Source organism: Serinus canaria, chromosome 1A (assembly GCF_022539315.1).
Source record: "Serinus canaria isolate serCan28SL12 chromosome 1A, serCan2020, whole genome shotgun sequence".
NCBI lineage: Eukaryota > Metazoa > Chordata > Aves > Passeriformes > Fringillidae > Serinus > Serinus canaria.
The window spans coordinates 37224130-37248314 of NC_066314.1; the positions used below are offsets into that span (position 1 = coordinate 37224130).

Genomic DNA, 24185 nt, shown 5'->3' on the forward strand with positions numbered 1-24185 from the left:
TTTTGCTAGTAAGGGTCTAAGTGCTATTAATCTAATTTGATGTATTTTTATATGTCTGGGAGATAATGCAGAATGAGCTGCTTTGTGTGATTGTTCCAGGATCTGCAGGAAGCTGTCCTTTAGGTATTTAGTTTTATTTTAACCTTTTATTTTACCTTGCAAATCAGCTGTGGCTCCATTTTGTTCTGCTCCCCAAAGATGCAATCATTACAGCCCTCAAGGTTCCAAATCACAGAAACTTCGGAAAGGAAGTTCTTTCATCATATTTGTCCTGAAGCCCAAGCAAACAAAGCATTTAGTGTGTCTCAGTGGCAAATGACAAGCCTGTCCAATAACCCTCACACAGAAAAGATAGAACAAAGCATTAGTAAGAAGGTATTTTTCACATACATCTTCCATGTAACCCATCCTCTTTAAGAAGATATCTAATAACATTTCTTCAGCTTAAAATAACGGGGGAAAGGGTGTTTCAAAGTGACATTCAGCTTCTTTTCTATAGTTATAATACACCACTCTAACTGACTATTGCATGCTTAGAGAGAAAATAAAAAATGTAAATTAAAAAGCATTTTTAGTCTCTCAATAGCATTTCAGATTTTTTTAAACTGTTCATCCTCTATTGACCATTTCCCCACCAGTCCATCATAAACTGCTTGAATCTTTTACCTTCTTAGCTATTTCTGTGGGCTGGATCCTTCAAACTTGTCTTTCACTTACTGGTATCTCCCCTTGTTTGTTGCACAGTTTTTTCTCCTTGCAAAGCACCTGATTTATGTCTGAACACTTTCTTTAGGAACCTGTGGCATGCAGTTACCCTGGGTTCACCTGTTTATAAAGTACCTCTATTCAAGAACATTAATTTTTTCCTGCCTCTTCTGCTGTTTGCAGTTCAAAATGTAACTATCATCTTTGCTCATTATCTGTTCTTACAGTTTTCAAAAGAGTGTTTTAAATCAGTTTAAATTCTCATTTTGTACATTTCTGATATTCTCATTGTCTGGCCTGTGTCACCCTTGGCACTCATTACTTTTTATATGTCAGTTTTGATGCACTTTGGCCATAATTTTCACTGTTGCTAATCCAGATCATGTAGAATTTAATAGGAAGTGTTCCATTCAACCTTGTAGCACTTGAATCCAATCTTTTATATATTTGCTTCTGAAGGAATAGAAGCTTTATAATTAAGTTATTTTCCCTTCAGGCATTTTTTGTTGCTCTACCCTCACATTCTACTGAGGTTCATTAGATCTTCTCATTCTCTGAAAATGAAATCTGATGTAAATTTCCATACATTTATTACTTTCCAGGAACTGCCATCAATTTAATTCTGACACCTTCTGAACATTGGAGGTTTCCTATAATTATTTGTATGTGGCAAATGAAATTTCAATACATGTAAAGTGCAAGGATAGCCATATTTAATTAGCACTCCTATTATGAAGCAAAATATTCTTTCTTTGTTCCTGTTTATTCCTTAATAAATTCCTTCATACCAATGGGTGACCCAGTCTTTTCCTTGCATTTTTACATTCATTTAAGTCATAGTTTTATATTTGTAATTCCTTTTTTTTCTTCTGTCAGTCCTTTTTACATCTATTATATCTTATTGTTTTCACAGACTGTGCAACAAATTTGATATTCTACATATGGTGATTTTCCAGGTGTCAGTTAATGAAATAACATTATAGTTAGAAGCTGCTGTGAAGGAGATGACTTTGTCTCTTTTTTTACCAAAAAATCTCTAAAATAAAAATCCATATGAATTCCAAAGAAGCCCAGGCAGCACTGTTTGGCAGTCATTGCCTGTGGAAAATAGATTAAATAGAAGTGAAAATAAAAGGGGTTTTTTATATTTCTAATTCACCAGACTTACAGGAATTTGTGTTTTGAAAATACTTAAGGGAAAATAGCTGAACTGCTGATAGAATCTTTTGTATTTTCTTTATGTTATAAAGCTCTTTACCATTTTAAAGTCACTGGGGAGACTGAACAAAATGCTTACAAATGTATTTTACTACTGTCAATAGAAACAGTTAACCATGTGATAATTTTTTGACTGATGCATGTTTATAGCAATCCAAACTGTATATTAGGATGTGTTACGAATGTGGACTTTCTGGAAATCTATGCAAAGATTCAAGAGATAATTAGCATAGATTTGGAGAAGTAAAAACATCAGCATTTCTGTCACCTCCATTTCCATTTCCTCTAGGAAAAAACTTTATTACAGTTTTATTGTATCGAACTGTGAAGTAGAATGGTGGCATATGATTCTGTGTAGGTGCTCTGATATAATTCTGTTCTAGTATAAGATCATAAATGGTATGGAGATAAGGTCATAAAATTGTGCAGTTGTTCCTTAAGGGCCTAATCCTAGTTCTGGCACCACACTGTAATCCACTTGTCTAATTTGTTCAGAAAAAAATAGAGAGGTTCAAAAGATGGCATTTTAGGTGTGCTACAGGTTAGGTTAAGCACATTAGTGAAGTAGCACAGTGTCCCAAACCACAACACATCTAGTTACTGCCAGATATCCGTTTTGTTTCTTTAAAGTTGTGGTTCATGTACTCCTTCATTAAATTCCACAAAATACCTGTACTACAATACTGGGACCAAAGCAGAAAAGATATGGTCACTGTGTAATCTTTCCTATTAAAAGTCTTCGTATTCTGCAGGAACATAAATATTGATGCAAAACTGGGTTATCTGCATTTTGGTTTATGAGTTGTGAACAATAGGAAAATATTGAAAACATAATTTTCCTTGTACCTTCAAGCATGAATCATTTGGAGACAGACTGCTTGACTAAGATGCCAGAAGTTCAAAGAGCGGAAAGGAGAAAAATCCAAATAATTTAGAACAGATGACAGGGTATGAGCTAGAACTGCCTGAGCCACAGACATTTCCTCTTATGAATAAAAAAAAAAGTGTATTTATGTATTAAATATATTTTTATCTATTTATATTTATTTTTATATTTACCTCTATCTGTAGATAATATACCTCTATCTATAAAATACACGTTCATAAATAAAATTTATATAAATGTTTAATGTTTAGTTATCTATGAATAAACAAATAGGTATAGGTATAGATATGTGTAGTTATATAAATATATACACATGGATATGGCTATACATTAGTTCACCAAGGCTGGACTAAAAAGGGAAAAGAAATGTCTGAAAAATTTTGTTTGTACAGAAAATCAAGGGTTTTTTTGGTTTCTTCCTCATTGTTCCTTGAAAGTACATTTGGGGATTCACGGATCTTCTACCTGCCCAAGCTGTTTGGCAGGGTGAGGGCTTGGAAACTTTTGTTTCCTGCAGCATCTTTCCAGGCACACTTGGAATTTGGAGTCAGGTATACCTTAGAATGTTATCTCTAGTGCTTTTCAACCAGTAGGACTGTGAGCAGCCAAATAGGAAAAAAAATAAAGAAAGATTTTTTGGTTTCATTTAATAAAAAAAAAAAAATTAAAAAATAGGTGCACAGGGCAACTGAGACCTTCTGGGCAAATTTTTACTTGCATTAAAAAAGCATTCTTTTTAAACTAGTCTTTTCCAAAGAATTGTTCTAATACAAAAGTCTTGAACAGCTCTGGAGTGCATTCAGACTAGAGACTAAATGCACTTTGTAAGATCAAGAGCATATAAAAATTCAAGTATGCCAGTAAGGAAGAAAGAGTTTGATTATGCTCTACAAAACCTTTCCCCTTTTTCTAATTTCAACATAGTGCATAGTTGGCATTTTAGAACCACCCTGTGACTCCTAACATTTCAGGAAAATGACAGCGTGATGTAACATGATCCTGTTGATCCTTTGGAGGACTTAATAAAAAGTATATGATATTCAGGGTGTCACTGCATGAGTTACTTTTTGAAGATGGACGTTAAAATATATTTAGCTTGATTCATGCTCTTTTCAGGTTTATAGAAGTTTCATCCTTCAGCTTTATGAGTTAACACACTTTCAAGGGTCTGCTTTTTTCTGACATATTGTATGGAAACAAGATAGAGTTTCTGGTAGTTTAGTCCTGTGTCAAACAATCTGTTGCCTTCCTTCTGCATAGAATCATAGAATGATTTAGGTTGGAAAAGACCTCTAAGTTCATCAGGTCCAACTGCTACCCAGCACTGCCAAGTCCAACACTAGAACCTATCCCAAGTGCCACATAAAGTCATTTAATATTGTAGCCTACATTGATTTCCTAGTCTCTTCTACACCTTTTAGGACCATTTTGTAACTGTGCTATGCCTGCAAGTGAATGGCCCCTATCAGCTCCCCATCCTGATGGAACATGGTGCTCAGGTCCTGACTGTGCTGCACAGCCATGTCGTACCATGCTGAGCCCTGGTTCCTGCAGCCACTCAGCACAATACAGACCTGGGGCTCTCCATCAGCACCTCGGGCTCAGCAACACCACTGTCCTTTCTTTTCAGCTGCCTCTGCGCTGAACTGCCTTTCTGGGCAGTCTCAGGATGTTTATTCCATTTTCTCACAGCAAATGAGATTTCCCAATTGTCACCATTTCATATCTGCTGTGTTGACTGGTGTTTCCCTGGTTTGTAAAACAAAATATTGATGACTTCCACCAGGAAGACAGAGTCCGTATTATTTTGGCAGAGTCCAGATTATTTCTAATATTTCAGATGCCTATTTGCCATTTTACCTGTTTTGGACAGCATTTACTTCACTTCCCCTATGTGTTATATGTTCAGATCCATTTACTGCTTTATTGCAGACACACACTTACTATATCATGGTGTGGATTTTTAAGCATTAAAAATAACTGTTTTAAGAAAAGCAGGTTTCTTTTCCTCACTGACAGTTACCCAGTAGGAGAGAGGGCAGTATGTAAGTATTTGTTCATATATTTAGAAGAGTGGGTAGGCTAAAGTCTAGTCTGAAACAGCATGGCAGTTCACATCCATGAAAGAGAGGGCAGCAACTGGGAGATGCATCCATGGAAAGCTTTCATGGGCTCAGCACACCCAGAGCTAATTGACAAGGAAAACCTAAAGTCATTAGAACTTGATGCACCTGCTTTATGACTTAAATTCTCTTTTTGCCTTTATCTTTTCACATTACTTTGGAAAATAAATTAAATCAGTCACAGTGGAAATCATGCTTTACAAATCATGTTTTACTGAGGTTGATACTTTCATCAATGCCTGTCAAGCCTGTCTGGAAAGTTTGAAAGTAGTCTACAGGCTGATGTTTCATGAATTTGCCAGTGGATAGAGTCCCAAGTAACAGCCACAGAAGGGAAGCATTCTAGCAAGCATTATCAGATAGGTATTTTATGTATTTATTGCTCTTAAAAGTATGTGGGCTAGTTTGTCAACACTGAGATTAAGGGTTTTGATCTTTCAGTTTACTCTTGAATGTATTGAGGTAGAAATACTATGATACACTAAGGCACTGCAACTTACTCACTCTTTTTTCCCATCTTACTTTCTGTGTTGATTGTACTGTGTATCATTTCACCTTTTGCAGCATAAATGCACAAAGGTTTTATTTGACAACAATTTTTCTTACAAATCTCTTATTTTAGTCAATTCAGATAAATAGTGATTCATTTCTAGATTCCTTCATTTTAAGTATATTGTAAAAAAGAAACATAAGAGAAAGATCTCATCAAAAGATGGACTATTATGCCAGGCATAAATGTAGCAAATTCAGTAAAACAACCTATGTCACATTTGCATCATAAGTCCAGCCATTATTAAGAAATATAGCTGTAAGTGAAATATGATTCAATGTTGTAAAAACTAGATAGATAAAAATACATAAAGTGTGATTATTATGAAATTATTTTGGTATTGTTATAAGTAATATATTATATTGTTATAAGTAATATATTATAAGTGATATTATATACTATAATATCCACAGAAGCTATGGTCATATAAAATAGCAATTTTTCAGCATTACTCTGAAGATATATGTCAGAGATTTGAATGCCGCTTTTACATATTGAATGATTCCTTTCTGCCCTCTTAAGACTGAAGTACTCTTCTTACTTTTATATTCATCATATGCAAATGTGACTTTTTTTTATTTTTTTGGCAAGGAACAGAGGCAGCACTGAACCATTTGTTGAGGTTTAATTTAGTAAAGTAGCAATAATCTCACATCTCATTCCAGTCTCACACTGTCCCATGGTTTGTGCCTTCTTCTCACCCCTTTTCAGCACTGCAGTGCTAAGGAAGGGAACACCTTTCTTACCTGACAGCTTCTCCCATCTGGTTTACTCTCAGGTCTGGCTGCTTCAGTGGACTGGCAGAAATTGCTTAACACTGTTCTGGTAGACTCAACACCACCAGGTGCTTCTTAAAAGTGCTCCTAGTCTATAAAGCTGAGACTAGAGCACTGTGGTTTCTGCTGCTACTCAGAAGAATTGCTGGAGGATGCAGAACTCTGAGAAACAGAATAAATCTGTGACTATCAGTGTTTCTGCTTCCTTAGTTGTCCATGACTTCCCAAACAATTCAAGGAATTTGATGATGTGATTGCACCTGGCTTAGGCACCTCTCTACAGCCTTAGACTGTGTGGAATGCCAAAGGTTGCACCTGTCTGTGAAACTGAAATTACCTAACAGAAAGCTCTACCTAACAGAAAGCTCTACCTTGGCCATACATTTGACATATCTCCTATGCAAATGTCTAAAAGATTAGAGGAAATAATTTGCTATCTTTTGACACCCAGGTTGTTGGGTGTCAAAAGCAACATACAGCTTTTAGCCCTATAGCACAGTATGTTTTCTGTTGCAGAAATGCTACTTGGATGCCTTAACAGACAAAGGTGCACTTTGCTATGAATTCCACAGTGAGTCTAAGCACATGCCAAGACTTTCTTAATGCAGCCTCTGCTTCATTACCTGGGTCATTGCATACATGACCTGTGCTGTAACAGTAATAAAATTTGTGACAGGGTGCTTCTTCCATACAGCCCTACTGTCAGGAGGGTCACCTTGCTTTAGTGGGATTTTTTCTGAGTCCACATTGAATTTGGTATAGCAAATCTGTTCCTAAGAGCCCTACTGTGAATCCAGTCAGGTGGCTGAGGAGACCAGTAGGAGTGTATTTGTGCTTAGTGCATTTCATGGGAAAAAAAAAGCAGCACAGTGTATGGAAGTTCACATTCTGTGTGAATTGAGCTATACTTCAGGAATTCAGTCACTGTGGAAATTTGCTCATTTTTTCTATTGATAAGATAATTTCTAGCAAATGAGACATTTTATAACAATATCCATTATTTCATAACCTGTTCATTGCATCTCATAAAAATCTGCATGTTTACATTGTTTCATATTGTTGCCAGTTAATTTGCATTTTTTATCCATGTTCGATTTGCATTCATTAACTCATCATTTGCTGGTAAGTGTGTTCTTTCTATACATATTCAAAAAAATTCTTTAATTCAATTTCTCTGTTTCTTCTCATACAGTCTCACAGCCAGATATGCAACTCAGTCTAATCACAGTGGAATTGCAACCAGTCAAAAAAAGGCTTCTAGGTCAGTTAAATATCTCTAATTTATTGCTTGTTAGTGATACTCAAGCAAGTATATGCCCATTGATATTTTATCCTTTGGACTTAAGCAGACTCTAAACAATGTGCAATTTTTGTTATGTGAGCAAGCTTTGGAATGATGAGCTTTGCCACAGAAAAGCCTTTATTCTTTGGCTTTTGGCCAACTGGCTGATTTCTACTATATATTAGCAATATTTCTGGTTGTTATGTATCCTGCATCTTTGTATTCTGCATGTAACATATTGGATGTGAAGGATTAGTTGGTGATTTTAGTGCTCTGTACTTTCTGGCTCAATTCCTGACTTTAGTCATGAGTGAAAAGAAGTTTTGGAGTCCGCCCCAGTTCCCACTAGAGGTTTTGCATGTATAGCTAACCCACCTGAAAGTCTGAGTTCACAGAGTCAAGTTTACACAGAAGCAAAATAGAGCAGAACAAAAGAATGACTTCCAAGACTTCTGCTCCATCAAGAGTTGCCTGCACACAGTCCCCATGAATGAGAGGCTTTGTTTTGGCAGTGAATTTGACAGAGCTGTGTGTAGGAACTGACTTGTTTCAGATTTTGTCAGTACTTTTAGTCTGTCATTTCCACGAGCACTAAAATCTACAAACCAGATTATAGAAGAAAGAAGCTGAGGTCTAAAGCTTACTCTTTTTTCTAGCTTTTTTTTTTTTTATTTGAGGGGGGATAATTAATGTGTTCATTAATTATACCTTTGCTCTGCAGTTCATTGGTGAGACCAATGAACTCTAAGTTGCCCAATCTCCAATAAAGATTGCATTTTGCAGTATAGAACACTAACACAATGTGTGTTGCTGGTGATAAGTTGAAATGAGCTATACCACAGTCCAGTTGCTTTGCACCTGCGTTTATAGGTCTTCGTTTTCCTTATTGCTGATGCTCCTGTCTTGTCCACATTCAACCTGTCAAAGTTAACAGTCTTACTGTCTAATACTTTAAATCTGTGGCAGTGTTTCCGAAGCCTGTTCAGAGGTATGTGACTTGTCCCTTATTTGTTATGCTCTTCTTTGCATTTCCTTAGCTGCTTAACATGATTCTGCAAGAGCAATTTAAAACCTGAATTCAATTAAGAAAGTCAGCAGATGAGGTAAACTGGAAAGTGTGTAGAGAAAATGACCTCATATATAATGTGCTTATTGTGGCAAGTTCTTGAATTCTGGCATGCAGAATATACACAGAACTATTTTGTATTTTAACAGAACAGATGAGTTGCTAGTGTTGCACATGCCTTTTCATTGCTTTTGTCATTACCTTTGACAAATGGTCTCAGGACTCTTACTGCCTGTCAAATTAAGGTAATGAGAAGGAGCAAATGGATTTTTAAGTTTGTTTTAGTGCATTCTTCAGGGAACAGAAGATCACTCGAATTCACGGGTCATGGTAAAGGTTAGCACGCGCAGCGCTGCAGAGCGGAGACAGTCTGCTCCGGGCTCGGCACCGAGACTAGCAGAGCAGGCTGGCAGCCAGAACCAGCCCTGAAAATAACCAGTGCATTAGTTCTCTCAGGTTTAAACTGGTAAAGAACGAGACTATGGAGTTGTTTACATATGTTTGCAAATGAAAATGAAATTATTTGAACATTTATGTGTGCTAGTGCATTAAACAAACAAAAAAAGTTTGAAAAAATCAAATGTTTCGTACTTTTTTGTAATGTGATTTTTTTTCCTTCCTTCTAATGATGCTCTTTCATAATAAAGTGAAACAGAATTTGATAACTCTGGTGAAATTTTCACTGCCATTATTAAAATCATTCCAAGAAGCAAGAAGCAGAAGTGAGATGCTCTTCTATGGCAAAAGCTTAAAACTGATTTGAGCAATTAATTTTATCTAAGTGATAACAAAACTAGAAAGCAGTGGGATGCCCACAAAGGTGCTTCAGAAAGTTTGGAGTAGGCACGTATTAAGGAATCTTACAGCACAAAACAAATTTAAAATATGCAGGCTTACACATGCCAGAAACAGCTAGAATCTACATTTTTTTCCTTAGTATAGCCACATAGTAAGGTTCAGATGGTGGCAGCAAATCCTAAGAAATGAACTGTATAGTCTACATTATATACTTCTATGGAAAAGATATAAATGCATCTGTATCATCTAGATAAAAAAAGTATTTACAATATTTTTCATTTAAAATAGTAAGGAGGAAGTATTTTAGTCAATAGCTTTCTGAAAAATAACTGAAGAAGATAGCTAAAAAGGCAGCTTTTATGCTAAACACAACTGTGAAAAATTTAATAGAGTAAGAGATACAAAATATTTCTTATCTATGTATTGATGTTCTTGTTAATCTATTTCTTTGATATTTCCTCTACAAAAAGTGACATATAAGTAAAGGTTCATGTTGCACTTTAATATTTGTTAGGGTGAATCTGTTTTAGCAATGTTAATGGCAAATGCAAAGCATCTTCTTACATGTCTTGTGACTCTAGAAAGCATCTTCTTCCCTTTTGTGTGCATAAGGATAAGTTTAAATTTTCATTTGTGGAGTCTAACTAATTTGAATCCTCCTGTTTGTTGTTGCTTCCTGAATTCATTTGGTTTAGTTGGTTTAAAACTGTGATCTGATATTTGCACACTGTCTCCGCTATATGTTGTATTACATAAAATTAACAGATTTCTCACTGGTTCCTCACTGATTTTCTCACTATTTCAGGCTTCCAGGACCCTCAAGGGTGCCAGCTGCAGGCAGCAGTACCAAAGTCCAGGGAGCTTCCAATTTAAATCGGAGAAGTCAGAGCTTTAACAGCATTGACAAAAACAAGCCTCCACAATATGCAAACGGAAATGAAAAAGGTAAGGGATTAAAGTTACTAAGATTACACTCCCAGTAACACATAAAAAGAGAAATAAAAAAAAAAAAAAAGAATCTTCCACGAGGATCAAAGAAGAGAATGTAGTATTTAGGCTTGGTAAGGAATACCTACGGGAATTGGGCCTGAATTAGGACTTGTGTTTCAGTTGGGATTTAAGTTCAGATTGAAAAACTTTCCAGATGTTATAATCATATTTTATCAATCTTTGATGAAAATATCACAGGGTGACTTTATAAAAGTAAAAGTTAATCCATATTGGATGCCTGCAATTTTATTCCATATAAAAGTCTTCTCTTACCCCAAGGAATACTGCCATCATTTTCAGGGAAAAATGATGGCATCTTAGCCTCTAATGGAGAAGAATCAGAACATTATATTTGCATCAAAATGTCACATGTATCTATTCTTTCAGAACCTGACCTAGTGTGTTTAATACTGAATAAAGGATTGCAAGTGAAATGAAATTTTGCAGGGATTTGGAGCAGCCATTGTGACAATGAGCTGAACACCCTGGGTCTTTCCGTTTCTCTCACCCTGACTCTGTTTTCCTGGAAAATGTGCCTCTTCAGGCTTTATCTCAGAAAGAATAATGCAGAAATGCAGCTTTCTGAGTTGTGTAACTAATCCATCCCCTTCCTCCCCTTCTTTTTCCCTTTGTGTAATGAACAGCATTTTATTCATATCTCTGGGTTAGAAGCGAGTTGAAAATGATACAATATACATAGTACCCGTTTGCATCCTTGGGGTCTGTGGGAGGAACAAGTATGCAATGAATGTTCTTCATCCAAGCAACAGGCAGCTATCCAGATTTTTTTTACAAAACTCTGATGACCATGCTTTGCCCCTAGCTGTATCTGAAGATATAAAACCATCCTTTCAATAGTTATTCCTTTATTTTACTATCAGGATAGAATGTTTCACGTAGTTCAGTAGTGGGTTTTATTTTATCAAGGAGTTGTTTGTGTCAAGACATCCAAACTAAAACTAGAACAAGATCAGTGTGAAAACTGAGCACACACTGTATAATTCACAAATACAATAGTGAAGTTATGAAGCAGGAGATGTGGCTACTTGAGTGAAGGTATGTACAGCAGTTTAGGTTTTAGAATTGCTTCATAATGTTGACATGTTTGCTACTGAAATAAGTGAGAATGAAATGATTCAAGGCGAGACATGAATGTAGATAATAATATTCTTAGCTCATTACTTGGAAACTGTCTTTTGACTGCTAAGGCTTGCATTGCATTGTACATTTATGGGACTTTTTGCATGATGTATTTCTTTACTTCCCCATTTTTTACAGCAGAGAATGAGAACCTTGATGAGGTTTTTACTGAAGTCAGTGCTTGCAAGAGAATATGGGGTGTATTTTTTTGTAAAGTCAATCAATTCATTTTACAGAAAAAGAACTAATGGTGCATATCTAGGGACTACTGTTTTTGATATGTTTCCATGTGTTTTTTTTTTTTCCTATCAAAACAGCAGAATGTATGAAAAAACATTAATTTTACATGATAATCAAAGATAAATTCAAGGTTTTTTTAGGGTATAAAGCAGAAGTTCATTAGAGAAAATGACTGCTGTGAATGCAAGGGTAGCAAAGTGAAATTCTTTCATAATGTCCTGAAAGAACAAAAGAACCTGCATTTGAGTATGCTGAGAGAGTAACAGAGAAACAACCATGACATTCTATATTTTAAACTTATACTTATTAGTATAACATTAGTTACTATAGTGACTAATTTTTGAATATTACCATGAGATTTCCAGGTACTTTTTTGATATTTTTAAAAGTATTTTAGGTTGTTCTGTAACTTGAGATTTTTGAAGAATTTGTTTAGAAACAAACTACAACCTTTACAATAGTAATAATATAAAATTATACAAAACCCATCTTTTTAAAAAAATACTGCTACCATACAGTAAGAAACTGATTGTTTTCCTACAGTGCAGCACAAATAATAGACCTTATATTTAATTTTTACTTCTGATGCAGATGCTTGGAGCAAGATAATTTTACCAGCTTTTTTTGAATACATGCACAGTCCATATACCCTAATTTCTAAAACAAAGAGATGACTTGTGCTAATTATATGTTTGTTCGATATTGGGACTATCAAACCTCTTCAAGGACAGACCACTGTTGTTCTGTTCCCTGCTGTACACCTTCCTGTATGTGCAATAAGGAAACCTCAGAAAATATATACACCATAAGATATTTTGTTTTAAATCCAGTTATAAGTAGCACTTGTAATCCATTCCTGCATAACACGGTCCCCCATTCACAGTGGGGAATGGATATGTAGTCACAGAGTTGAAGGAGACCTGAAGGTGATCCAAAAGAAGTGATAAAATACTAAATACTTTTATTAGGTATTCCATTATTTAGTCTCTCATTAATATGATCTCCTTTGGACATTGCTTAGGGAGAAGTTGAACTCAGTAAGAAACCTGGCTCCCCTGAGCAAATGCAGGTTTGGTGAAGCAGAGCAGTTCTAACCGACGGACCCGATCTATTGTGTCACACCAGCAACTGTGTATAGATCTGGTTAAGTCTGAAACACAAAATGCACCAGGACATTAAACAAACCATTAACTGAAACTTGTTTGTGGAGCTTTAGCACAATGCTTTTTTTTTTTTTTTTTTTTTTTTTCCTGGACTTTGCAGCTTACGGATCAATTTCAAAGAACATGCATGCTTTTCAGACATGTCACATTTATCTCCCTCTGATTTAATAACATAAAGATAAAAATAAAATGAGGAAAATTTAACTATTTAAGTGAAGAAATTATTCAGCTTGCTAATAAGGTAGAAAAACAGTGCATTTTGAATACAGCAGAGAAATAATGTTATAATTCACACATTTTTAAAACAAGTCTTTATCCCTTAGATCTTAGAAATAGTCTATTGGAACACTGATTAAGTTCTCTATGTCATGGAGTTCTATTTCCACCTTTTCAATATAATTTAGTGATATAAAATGGTGTTTCTGTTTTCTCCAAACTCAGTTTTAACAGTATTTGGTTATTTTGCCCATATGAACTCTGAGAAGCTCTGCCCTGGAACTCAATGGTGTGATGATGCTGGTGCAAATTGTTCATCTCTGGCCAGTATGTACATCTATAGCTAGTTTGTGTGTGTTTCTTCTGGTGCCACTGTTTTTCCAGTTATCCCTGGTGGTGTTCTCCTCTTGTGCTGATAAGGGGTAGCTACTTTCTCATGGACAGCTACAAAGGGAGAGTTGAACAAGCTGAATTATTTTAATCTCACTAGATAGACTTCCCATTCCTTCAAACATTCTTCTAGCAACCCTTTGCAACTCACATTTTCTACTAACCTTTTTTATAGTGACTGGCTAAAAGTGGATAATCTGGACACTTGCCTGCTACAGAATATTTAGATTATCATGAGTAATTTTGCTGCAGTGAGGAGCTGTTGTTAAGAGGTTGTCTTCTCCAGCAGCACAGAGCACAGTTAAGGTCACAGATGAGAAGACAAAGGAGGTTGTCTAAGTACTGGGCACAAGTGCAACTCTTCACATGTCCTTTATTTGTTCAACAGCCTATGAAAAGTGGATTTGAAATGGGTCAATCATCATGGTCTTGCTGTGTTATGATAGAAGTTTTTCTTTTTGCATTAAGCATCTGAGGATGTTGTGCTCCTGCTGTGCTTTTACAGTGGAGGTTGAGCTCTGAAGCTCTGAGCTCTCAAGCAGAATGCAAAACTGTTTTCACCAGAATCTGACTTGCATCTCAGGAATAAGGGGTTAAGCCCAAAACAGAGACTGACTTCTTGTAAAACTCAGTTTACAGAAATAACAAATCCTTTTCATAGGCTGGGTTTCAAAATCACCACAAGGTGGGGACAGGTTTCATGTAATGAGCAGCTAAAGCCAAGCCCAATTGAACACACAGAAAGCAGTTAATTGTGTGCAGCTTCAAGTAATGCATTTGTGCTGGAGATGGGGGGGAATAGACCTTTTAATTCCACATCTTTAAACATACAGACACGTTGTCACATTTCTTGAGGGCTTTCAGTTCACATTCCTTGCAGGAATATTAAGGATGCCCTTTAAATTGAAGATTAATGACAAGCTGAAATTGTCTGTAATTTTTTGTTGCTGTTTATGATTTGTGACATAGGGATCAGATAAATATCAGTGGGTCCAGGAACCTGTATTTTTTTGCTATATATGTAGCAGAGCAAGCTGCTGTTGAAACAGTAAATACTCTTCTTTTTTACATTTTTCCCTCAATGAGTTCAATATTATACAGCTGGAAATATTGCAAGACAGGCATTCTTTTTAATCAGAACACTTTTTTTACACTTTTTTTTTTTGGTAGTAAAACTGATAGCCTGAAGCCATAAATATGTAACATAACTAATACAACAGAACGTCGTGGCATCACGCTGTTCACAGATTGTTACATGTATTCTGCATTAGCTTTGCATATTCTTATGGTGAATTGTTCTTCTGCAAAACTATTGGAATAGCTTAAGACTCCAGTTCTCCTGTGTATTTAGGGCTAGCTTAGTGCAAGGCAAGATGTGTGCAAGTGCACACCCACTTTTGAGTTATCTGCCCTGTGGATGATTCCTGGTATAAATTATATTAAAAAAAAAAGCCTGAGGGCTGCAGTAATTTTCAACAGCTGTGGTTGGCCCCAGGCTCTCTTACAGCATCTGAGGCTCACTAGACAAGAGCAGGGGCCCAGCCATAATTCCTGCCTTGTTCCCAAGGGATCAGCTATGCTGCTGCCCACCAAAGGTGCTCCATGGTGCAAGCTGGAGCCTGGGAAATATGCTGTAAGTAAGCCTGTCACAAAAAATACTCTGAAGCAAGCTTTACCTGTTAAAGTTTTCTTGCTTAGAGCAAGACTTGGCAGAGCTGAATGAAACCTTCTGTGAAGGTGGAATGAGCTCATCTACAGAATCACAGAATGTGTCAGGTTGGAAGGAACCACAGTGAGTTGTCTGATCCAACCCCCCTGCTCAAGCAGGGTCCTCTCACAACACATTGAACATGAGTTCATCCACATGGTTTTTTAGTATCTCCAGTGAGGGAGACTTCATAACCTCTCTGGGCAATCTGTTCCAGTTCCCAGTCACTCACACAGTAAAGGAGTTCTTCCACATATTCAGGTAGAACTTCCTGTGCATCAGGGTCTTCCTGTTGTCTCTTACCTGATTGCTGACACCACTGAGAAAAGCCTGGCTTCACACCCTCCCTCTAGACACTTGCATACATTGGTGAGGTCCCCTCTCAGTTATCTTTTCTGGAGGCTGAATTGGCCCAACTCTCCCAGCCTATACTTGAAGGAGAGGTTTTCCAGTCCCTTCATCATCTTTGTCACCCATGTAGCACTGTGGCATTTGCATACCAGGCTGAGATGTACACAAAAAAACAGCTGGGCAGATGGAATTATGTAGCATCTACTAAGGTGGAGGTGGTTTGCTAGTGGAACTAGTTACTAAAAGAGTTAAGCAAGTAAAAATTTTACTTGTTATCATATTACTTTTATTCAGACTATTTTATAATATTTTTCAATTAGGACTTCTTAATGCTATTCAGAGCAGTAAATTTTGCTATGTTTTCATTCTCTTTGTTAAAGAAAAAACCACTTAACTTTCAGTATTCTCAAAATTCTGCCTCCCCTGAATGTATTAGCAGACTTAAGGCTTCCAGATGGGTAGTTGAATATTTACTTGAGGTTTAGGGCTGAGACTGCAAAAATGAAAGTGATGCATAACTTCATACTCTGTGCTGAAGGGGTAACTGTCCTCAGCATTCTCATCTATGATATTATTCAGACAGGGGGACCCCAAGGTATAACACACTATGTGTGTATGCAAGGCATCAAGATCTCTTCTTGTCATAACATAAACTATATTTGAATTGTATGTTTCATGGGCTTTTTGTAGTACAGAATTCAATATACTATAGACCAGCTTACATCTAATTCCCCAACAGTCCCAATACTGAATGGCACAGCGAGATGCATCCACTAAAAGAGCATATGTCAGCTGCTGAAATAGCTGTGTACCACATGATTTGATTGCTATTACCACTTCATTTCTCTGGTGTTTCAGAGTGGTGGTGTGTATATACTCAGATATGTCTTGGGAATCTGAACTTCATACAGAAGAGCTTAACCCTTTCATGCATTGGTTTGTTTCATTTAATAAGGCTAGATGATGAAAATCATAGCTGTTGATTGGTATAGTTGGATTATTGCAGAAGAAGCCTTGTTGGATTATAGTTGGATTATTGCAGAATTCATTCTGAAGAGCCCCTGAAGTTCCTGGATGATGCAAATGTAGTGAATGTGCCAGAGCCTTCTTTGCCCACCTGAGTTCAGAGCCAAACCAGCTACCATTGCAGATGATGTATCGCTGTAACTTTCAAGTAGTGACACTGGTGAAATTGCTGATAAAATTTTTTCCTACCTTTGAAAGTGTACTGGGATAAGTTCCTAAAGTGAGCTGCTAAATATTGTTAACAGTACATTGTTAAAAAATGTATTGCTACCAGCCTTTTTCACTTTTATGACTACTGATTTTTTTGCATTTAATTTCAGTATTACTAAGTCCTTCTCCTCTTGCCCAAAACCTTAGCTTTCTAGCACATATTTTCCTTTCACCAAACATCAGACCCCTCTTTGTCCAGCTTTGTTTTTCTTTCATAATTGTAGCATTCTTTTATTTTCTTCATCAGTGTTTTGTTCTGAACAAGTGATTGGAAAAATAAAAGATTTAAAGAATTAAAAATAAAATCCTAACTTGGAAGACTTGATTGGCATAATGAAATTGTTGTAACAAAGGTGTTTCTGAGGCTTTCTTGGATTTGTGGAAATATCAAACACTGTGATAATGGAGGGAAGAAAGGCATATTCCATTAGCATCCTTCATGTTCCATGCACATATAGATTATTTTTATTTTAGATCACACATAAATGTGTTTTAAATGCCAGGGAACAACACCCTCAAGCATGAGATGGGAGAGTAACTATACCACTATGGTTTTTTTCTGTGTTTTAAGCAGATTCACCAAAAGGCCCTCACCCCTCTTCAGGCATGAATGGAAATGTGCAGCATCCCACCAGCACCGGGCAGCAGCAGGTCTCTGCCATACCCTCTCCAAGTGCCAGCAAGCCTTGGCGCAGCAAATCCATGAATGTCAAACACAGCGCGACCTCTACCATGCTGTCTGTGAAGCAGCCCAGTCCTGCAACCTCCCCTACTCCTACTTCAGACAGGCTCAAGCCACCCCCTTCTGAAGGTGTGAAGCCCCCTTCATCTGGACAAAAATCTATGCTGGAAAAATTCAAGCTGGTTAATGCTAGGACTGCTCTGAGACCTCCTCTGTCACTGAGCTCAGGACCCAGTGACAGTGGGAGAGAGGATGACAACTTTTCAGAGTGTGGTGAAATGGATGTCTTAGGTGGTGGGGTGAACAGCGGCGGCTCCACAAGTAGCAGTCCCAAAGTATCACCCAAGTTAACCCCCCCGAAAGCTGGCAGCAAAAATCTCAGCAATAAAAAGTCTTTGCTACAGCCAAAGGACAAAGAGGAAAAGAACAGGGACAAAAACAAAGTTTGCACTGAGAAAGCGGTCAAGGAAGAGAAGGATCAGGTCATTGAATCATCTACAAAGAAGAGCTCAAAAATTGCAAGCTTAATCCCAAAGGGGAGCAAGACAACAGCAGCCAAGAAAGAAAGTTTAATATCATCTTCTAGTGGGATCCCAAAACCTGGATCAAAGGTGCCAACAGCAAAGCAGAGCACTTCCTCCTCATGCACAGGGAGCAAGGAGGTTGAAAAACTGAGGACTACAAAAGGAAACCAGTCCCAGTCAACACCAAAATCTCAGCTTAGTGAGAAGGCTTCTCCTTCCTCTGGTCTTGCTTCTTCTGAAGGGAAAGAACCAAGTGCTGCTCTCACCCCAGGATCCTCCGTCGGTCTGTCAGCCTCGATGGCTGCAGGCAGTGGCCAAGGCACAGGAAATGGTGCAGTCCAGCTTCCTCAGCAACAGCAATACAGCCACCCCAACACTGCCACCGTAGCTCCTTTCATTTATAGGTAAGATCACGGAGAAAATTGGGGTTTGTGCTTCCAATTAAGCAAGAGAGCCAAAATGGATAAAGTAATGGTGGATCATGCTGTTATCCCCCAGTTTCTGTCACAGCATCATGCCAATGTTTCTCTAATATAATTTTTTATTAATTGTTACTCTATAAATAATTTCTTACAATAACTCTGAGTCTTTACCTTGTACAAAAGCAATCCACTGCAAATATTTGCTATTTAACATTCAGGGTGTTTTGATTAGAAATACAGACCATGTGGTACATTCTCTGTGCTGCTTTTGAAAGGTCACAGCTGAGTCAGGTTTCTAGTGTGAATATTCTTGTTTGCATTCTAAGAACCTCATCATCTATTTGCTGATATTCAATAATATTTGGTTAGAACTCACTATTCTTTTAAAAGATCTTAAAATAAACTCCTGGTGTTTTCAGAATGTGTAACATTACTAGTAGATATTTGAAGAAAAAACATATACAAACTTCTGCAAGTATTCAAAAATATTTCAACAGTTTGTGTAGACAGAAAAGGTTGCTGTTTGCAGTTCTTTTCCTGTTTAGTTTTCTGCATGAAATAGGTGTAGATGAACTCCCTGCAGACAGTTAATTTTTACAGGCAATAGTAACTCTTCAGAGGGCCAAGGCTCTGGAAAAGAAGAACGAACAGTCAAATGTATCAACGTTTCTCCAAATTTATTTTGCTATATGATAGAGCAGTGGAAGAGAAGCTGGGATATTTATTGTTGTGCAACTCAGAAGACAGAAAAGGGGTAGAAAGATTGGCAGGCTGATGTGAATAATATTTTCAGTTGTCAGCTGTTGGAGGTTTTTAGCTACAGTTTTGGGTAAATTTAAGATCTGATAAAACGACAAATACATTATTAAGGAAAATATACTGCCAGTTTTCGTTAGTGACTAGTACTCTGGATAGTCTTGGCTAAAGATTAAAGAGGTGATGAAGTAGGCTCTGAGGAAGTATATATATCATAACACACAACTAAACATAGCTTCAAAACCAATCTGGATGACTGATAAATTCAAAAAATCATATGGGAGGAAACAAAGGCTCAGTATGGGTTATTTTATTCTAATATGCAGTGGAGCCTCTGGAGTTTCAATTCTATGTATCACTGGATGCACTTAATACGCATGTGACAGTCTGGAATAACTTTAGTGATAGAGGGAATTTCAAGGGTGGTACATGGGACAGCCTACATATGTGTTAGGGTGCATATACAAGGAGAGAGAAAAAGGAGCTATGCTTTGCCTTCAGATGTGTGTGCTGCTCCATGGCTATTTTGCTGCATGTTGATGCCATTTCATTGCATGATGGAGATGTCTTAGTTTTATTTTAAGCTTTGCCTTGAAGCAGTATGTATTTTGAATTTTAAAGGGTGATAGAAGCGTGCAGCTTCCAGTAATATTCCTTATTAATAATTGTCTCTTTGCTTCAAACAAACAGCAAAGGAGTATTTGAAGTTGAATCTCAGATGAAAATAAAATTTTCAGAGCCAGTGTCTGATCTCAAAATGCCATAAACTCAGAGTAAAAGACTGACTTTGATGAGATTGCTTCAATATGTATCTCTCAAATTGAGTGCAAAATCTGACTAAGAAATACACAGTAACTAAATTTCTTTACAATCTCGAGGGGTTTGTAATACTGCACAATGATTTAATAGAAAAATTATAAATATAACCAAGGATAAAATACCCACAATTTCAAAGTCTGCCTATTTATTTCTGTGGATATACAGTAAGTGGAAATGAGCAAGACCTGGGGTACTATACTTATATTTTTTGTTCTTCAACATAATTGTTTTCAATGCAGTTACCACAATTAATACACAGAATTTTCAGGTGAGCTTTCTAACAGCTTTATATAAGTTAGCAAACAATGATTACCATTTAGACTAACAGGGTTTTCCCAGCTACAAGGAATATCTAAGCTCTGTGAGTTTGTACTTCAGTCCTTGTTAAAAATTTCAATAAAATTTAGTAAAAATACAGAGTTATCCAGAGTTCTGCAGAATCTTGTAATAAACTTGTGTCATCTATTTAGACCATTAGCACAAGCATAAGTAAGCTAGTGCTTTCTTGATTTGTTGATGATACTTGCAGATACCATGTATTTTGAAATATTTTTTTTGTTTACCAAGAGGATATTACTGTAGATTACTGTGAGGAAAATTAGGTATTCTGAGGAGTTTCCTAGAGACTGACATGTATTTACCTTAAGTAAGTAATGCAAACCCATAATAGTTATTAACAATCATGTTTTCAAGAAGTCTGTATTTTTATTAATGGACTGCTTTAGTGGGAGGTTCTCAAGTGGCATATTGCACTATTCAGCTTTGCAGTCTTGGTGCTTTGCCCTATTTGATACCACATGGTATTTTTATTCCTCCTAAACGCCTGACATCGAAATTCATATGGGATTAAAACTTCTCTTCAAACATTAGCAGTAACATTAGTCTATCTTGTGTTTGAGATTATCTAAACAAGTATCATTTAAATTCCTCCATTCTGCCAGAAAGTGATTCTTTATTTTCAAAGGTGGCTGTGAATGTACTCTTTACAGTCCCCTATGTGTCCCCTCTGAAGCTGACTGCAGTCTCCCACTGATGTAAGACTGAAGAAGATGTAATTTATTTGCCAGAAAGCTTGATAAGACAGATACAGTAGGAAGGTTTAGGAGACTGTATAATTGTTTGAAGTACACCAGCTGCTACTTAAAATTACACGTTCTTCTAGTTAGACAGAATTGTAGGAGACTGGAAATTGTACCATTTTCCCAAGTCCCTTAACTTGTATTGAAATTGGCCTTAGAATTTAGCTGTCTTCCTAGTAGTACTTAAATTTCAAATGGAGAACAGTAACACAGAAGTTTAGCACTTACTAGGCTACAGTACAAACAAGAGGAAAAAGGTACATTTAATGTACATTAATGACAAAAAAAGAAATCCTGCTGAATTTCAGTAGGAGAACATTGGGTTGTTCCTGGATGCATGTACTGCACTTCAGCTTTATTTTATTAACTCCTCCAGTAACCACTGTAGGGGCTTAGTAAGTCTCTCTCCCATGGCTGAGATGCAGAATCTAAAGCTCTCAAATCCCAGGGCTTTTGTTGCTCAGGAATTGCTTACTGCCCAAAATGCTGAAAGTTTAGAAATTGCTGCCGAGAATTTGCTGACCACTCATCATCCCAAGCTACACTTCTATGTTGTGCGTTGCCTAAATTTCCATTTTTCAGCTAAGTTTTAGTTTGATGATGGCAACATCTGGAAGATGTTTCAGCAGTGTCTGAATTGCAGTTTTGCAGAGATATTCTCTCAGTGCTGGACTACAAATACCAGTTTGACACTTCTTTTGAGTAACAAACTGGCAACTTCAGCTACCTAATATGTTGGTGTAGAGAAGATGTTGCCAGACTCTTCTCTGAAAGGCAGGGTGAAAGGATAAGAGGCAACAGATACGTGTTACAGCAGCGAAGGTGCTGATTGAAAGTTAAAAAAATATGGTTTTAGTTTGAGGACGGTGAAATACTTGGTGCAGGCTGTGGACCAAAGTTATGGAATCTCTGTCCCTGGGCATGTCCAGGACCCAAAAAATCAAGGCTCTGAGCAATTTAATGGTACCAGACCCTCTTTAAGAAAGTCATTAGACCAGATGGCCCCTAGAGCATCTTTCTGATCTCAGTTACTTTATGATTATGTAAGGACTAAAGTATTTAACAGATAGGGCAGAAAAAGGGCATATCAATGTAATAAATAAACAAGGTACTGGTTACTAAAAATTTCTTCCCAACTCCTTTACTACGTGGTGATGAGTGCAATTGTTTTACTAGGCCATAGTCTTAAAGGTGAGCAGGAGTTTCAGAGCAGTGACAGATGGAAAAGAGGATATATCTGGTTGTATCTCTGGAAGTACAGTGACATTCAATTCCAGATGCCTGTTCAGGATGTTTTTGCACAGGCTTAGGGAAAAAATTATACTACTTTTCAAGGATCCTGCAACCATAACATGTAAAGGGTTTCTTGTAAAGGGTTTCATATTGATGTCCTGTTTTAAAGACCAGAAGCTACTTCTGTGTCACTGATTGTGGAGCTGAAACTAAGTTTACAGAAAAAAAACATTCTGTTAGTTAATTGTTTTTGTTAATAATAGATTATACTGCTAAACATACTTTCTTCAGTAAAGTGAGGACTCAAAGTCTTACTGCAGTGCTTTATTGATTCCTGTTATTTGCATTGCTGCTGTGAAAATAAAGCAACAGTCACTACCAAAGTTTTGCAGTCATAAGTAGTGCTAAAGATTGCCGCTCACCAGTTTTAGTTGTAACAAATACGTGGTCTGTAGACATATCCTCCCATTTTTCCCTGATAGATTTTCAAGTAATTGTGCAAGAAAAGTTTCCGTTGTAGAGGTGTTAGTTTAAGAGATGGGAGGAAGCATGATAAGTGAGGAAATCATTATAAACATGTATTTGGTTAATTCAGTCCTTTGACTGAAAAAGATGTTTTCCTTCTCTTTGTTTTCTCTTTTTAAGTACGTGAGGGAATAATCCCATCCCTTCCTTCTCTTTTGTGAGTCTATACCGAATCAACTCTTTCTGGTTTTGTGTTTGTTGTTTTTTGGGTTTTTGGGTTTTTTCCCCAGAAGGGTTTATTCTTCCCCATGAGCATCCTAGTAGCCCTTCCTTGCATCTGTTCCCCATTTAACTCACAGTTCTTGAACATGGGTGATCGAAATGCTCATATTGCAGACGTGGTCCTGCCAGTCTGTTACACTGACAGTGATACACATTCAAGACAGCTGCATCCCAGGGAGCTGTTGGAAAAACGCCATCATATTCATCTGATATTTTTTAGAATGTCAACTAAAAAGCAAACAAATCTTTGATGTTATCTATGTTTATCTAAGGTTGGCTGTTTTGTAAGAGACAGGAAATGACTGATGTGTTAGAGACCACTTATTAAGTAGCATTTCAAATTCTGTTCTTAATTACCCTGTACAGGCTCATTTTAATCAGAATGAATAAGCTTGTGCAGGTCTGACTGAAAGAACGATTTGTCCCATTAAGTGAGTTTGCTACTCTTACAAAATAGGTAGCATGTAACTCAGTGGGTTGGAGATAAATATATTCTTTGATTGCCATGATTGAAATAGATTGTCCTGTTTTCATGAAGGTTGCCTAAGTTAACCTCCACTGTAGATGCACAGCACTGGAAGAAATATCACTGGGCTGGCTTTGACTAAACTGAAATTCTTTTCCCTTTTTTCAAATCAAGAGAGATGTAAGAAATTAATTCTTTTTAAGGCAGTGGGCCGTGAGTAGGTGGAGGATAGAGGGTCATTCATTTAGGCTGGTGTGCAAGGCTAATGAGAAGATCACTTAATTTGCTGTTTACTTGCTTTGAGCTTAATCTGTGCTGCAGTCCTGCAGCAATTACTTGAGTTGTTTATAGGAATAATGTGTCCCACTGAAAGACATTAAAGCCAGAATTATACAAGACAAACCTCACCATTTCATTTCCTTTTTTTTTTTTTTAATTAGAAGAGGCATTTATATTCTTGGGCCAATGTATCACAACCCATAATGGGCCCACAGCAATGCACCTTGAAGTTTTAGGTAGCCAGTGTGTACCTGGGCCTCCTTGTTCCCCAAGAGCCCCAAAATCCTACATCATTTTACTTGGAAGTCTTTCACCCCTAGTCTAGTCTTTCACCATTCTC

The 24185-nt window shown here is 37.0% G+C and overlaps 1 protein-coding gene across 6 annotated transcripts in view; it reads left to right on the forward strand.

The window, feature by feature from the left end:
• NAV3 (neuron navigator 3) overlaps nt 1-24185 on the forward strand; it is a 512047-nt gene that overhangs the window by 364211 nt on the left and 123651 nt on the right. For 4 of the 6 annotated variants that reach the window (XM_050987333.1, XM_050987322.1, XM_030237841.2 and 1 more), the window contains 3 exons: nt 7451-7519; nt 10210-10349; nt 17410-18448. In XM_050987333.1, the coding sequence (XP_050843290.1) occupies nt 7451-7519; nt 10210-10349; nt 17410-18448 (1248 nt within the window). The remainder of the gene's footprint in view (nt 1-7450; nt 7520-10209; nt 10350-17409; nt 18449-24185) is intronic. The other 2 variants (XM_050987325.1, XM_050987329.1) reach the window with 2 other exon arrangements.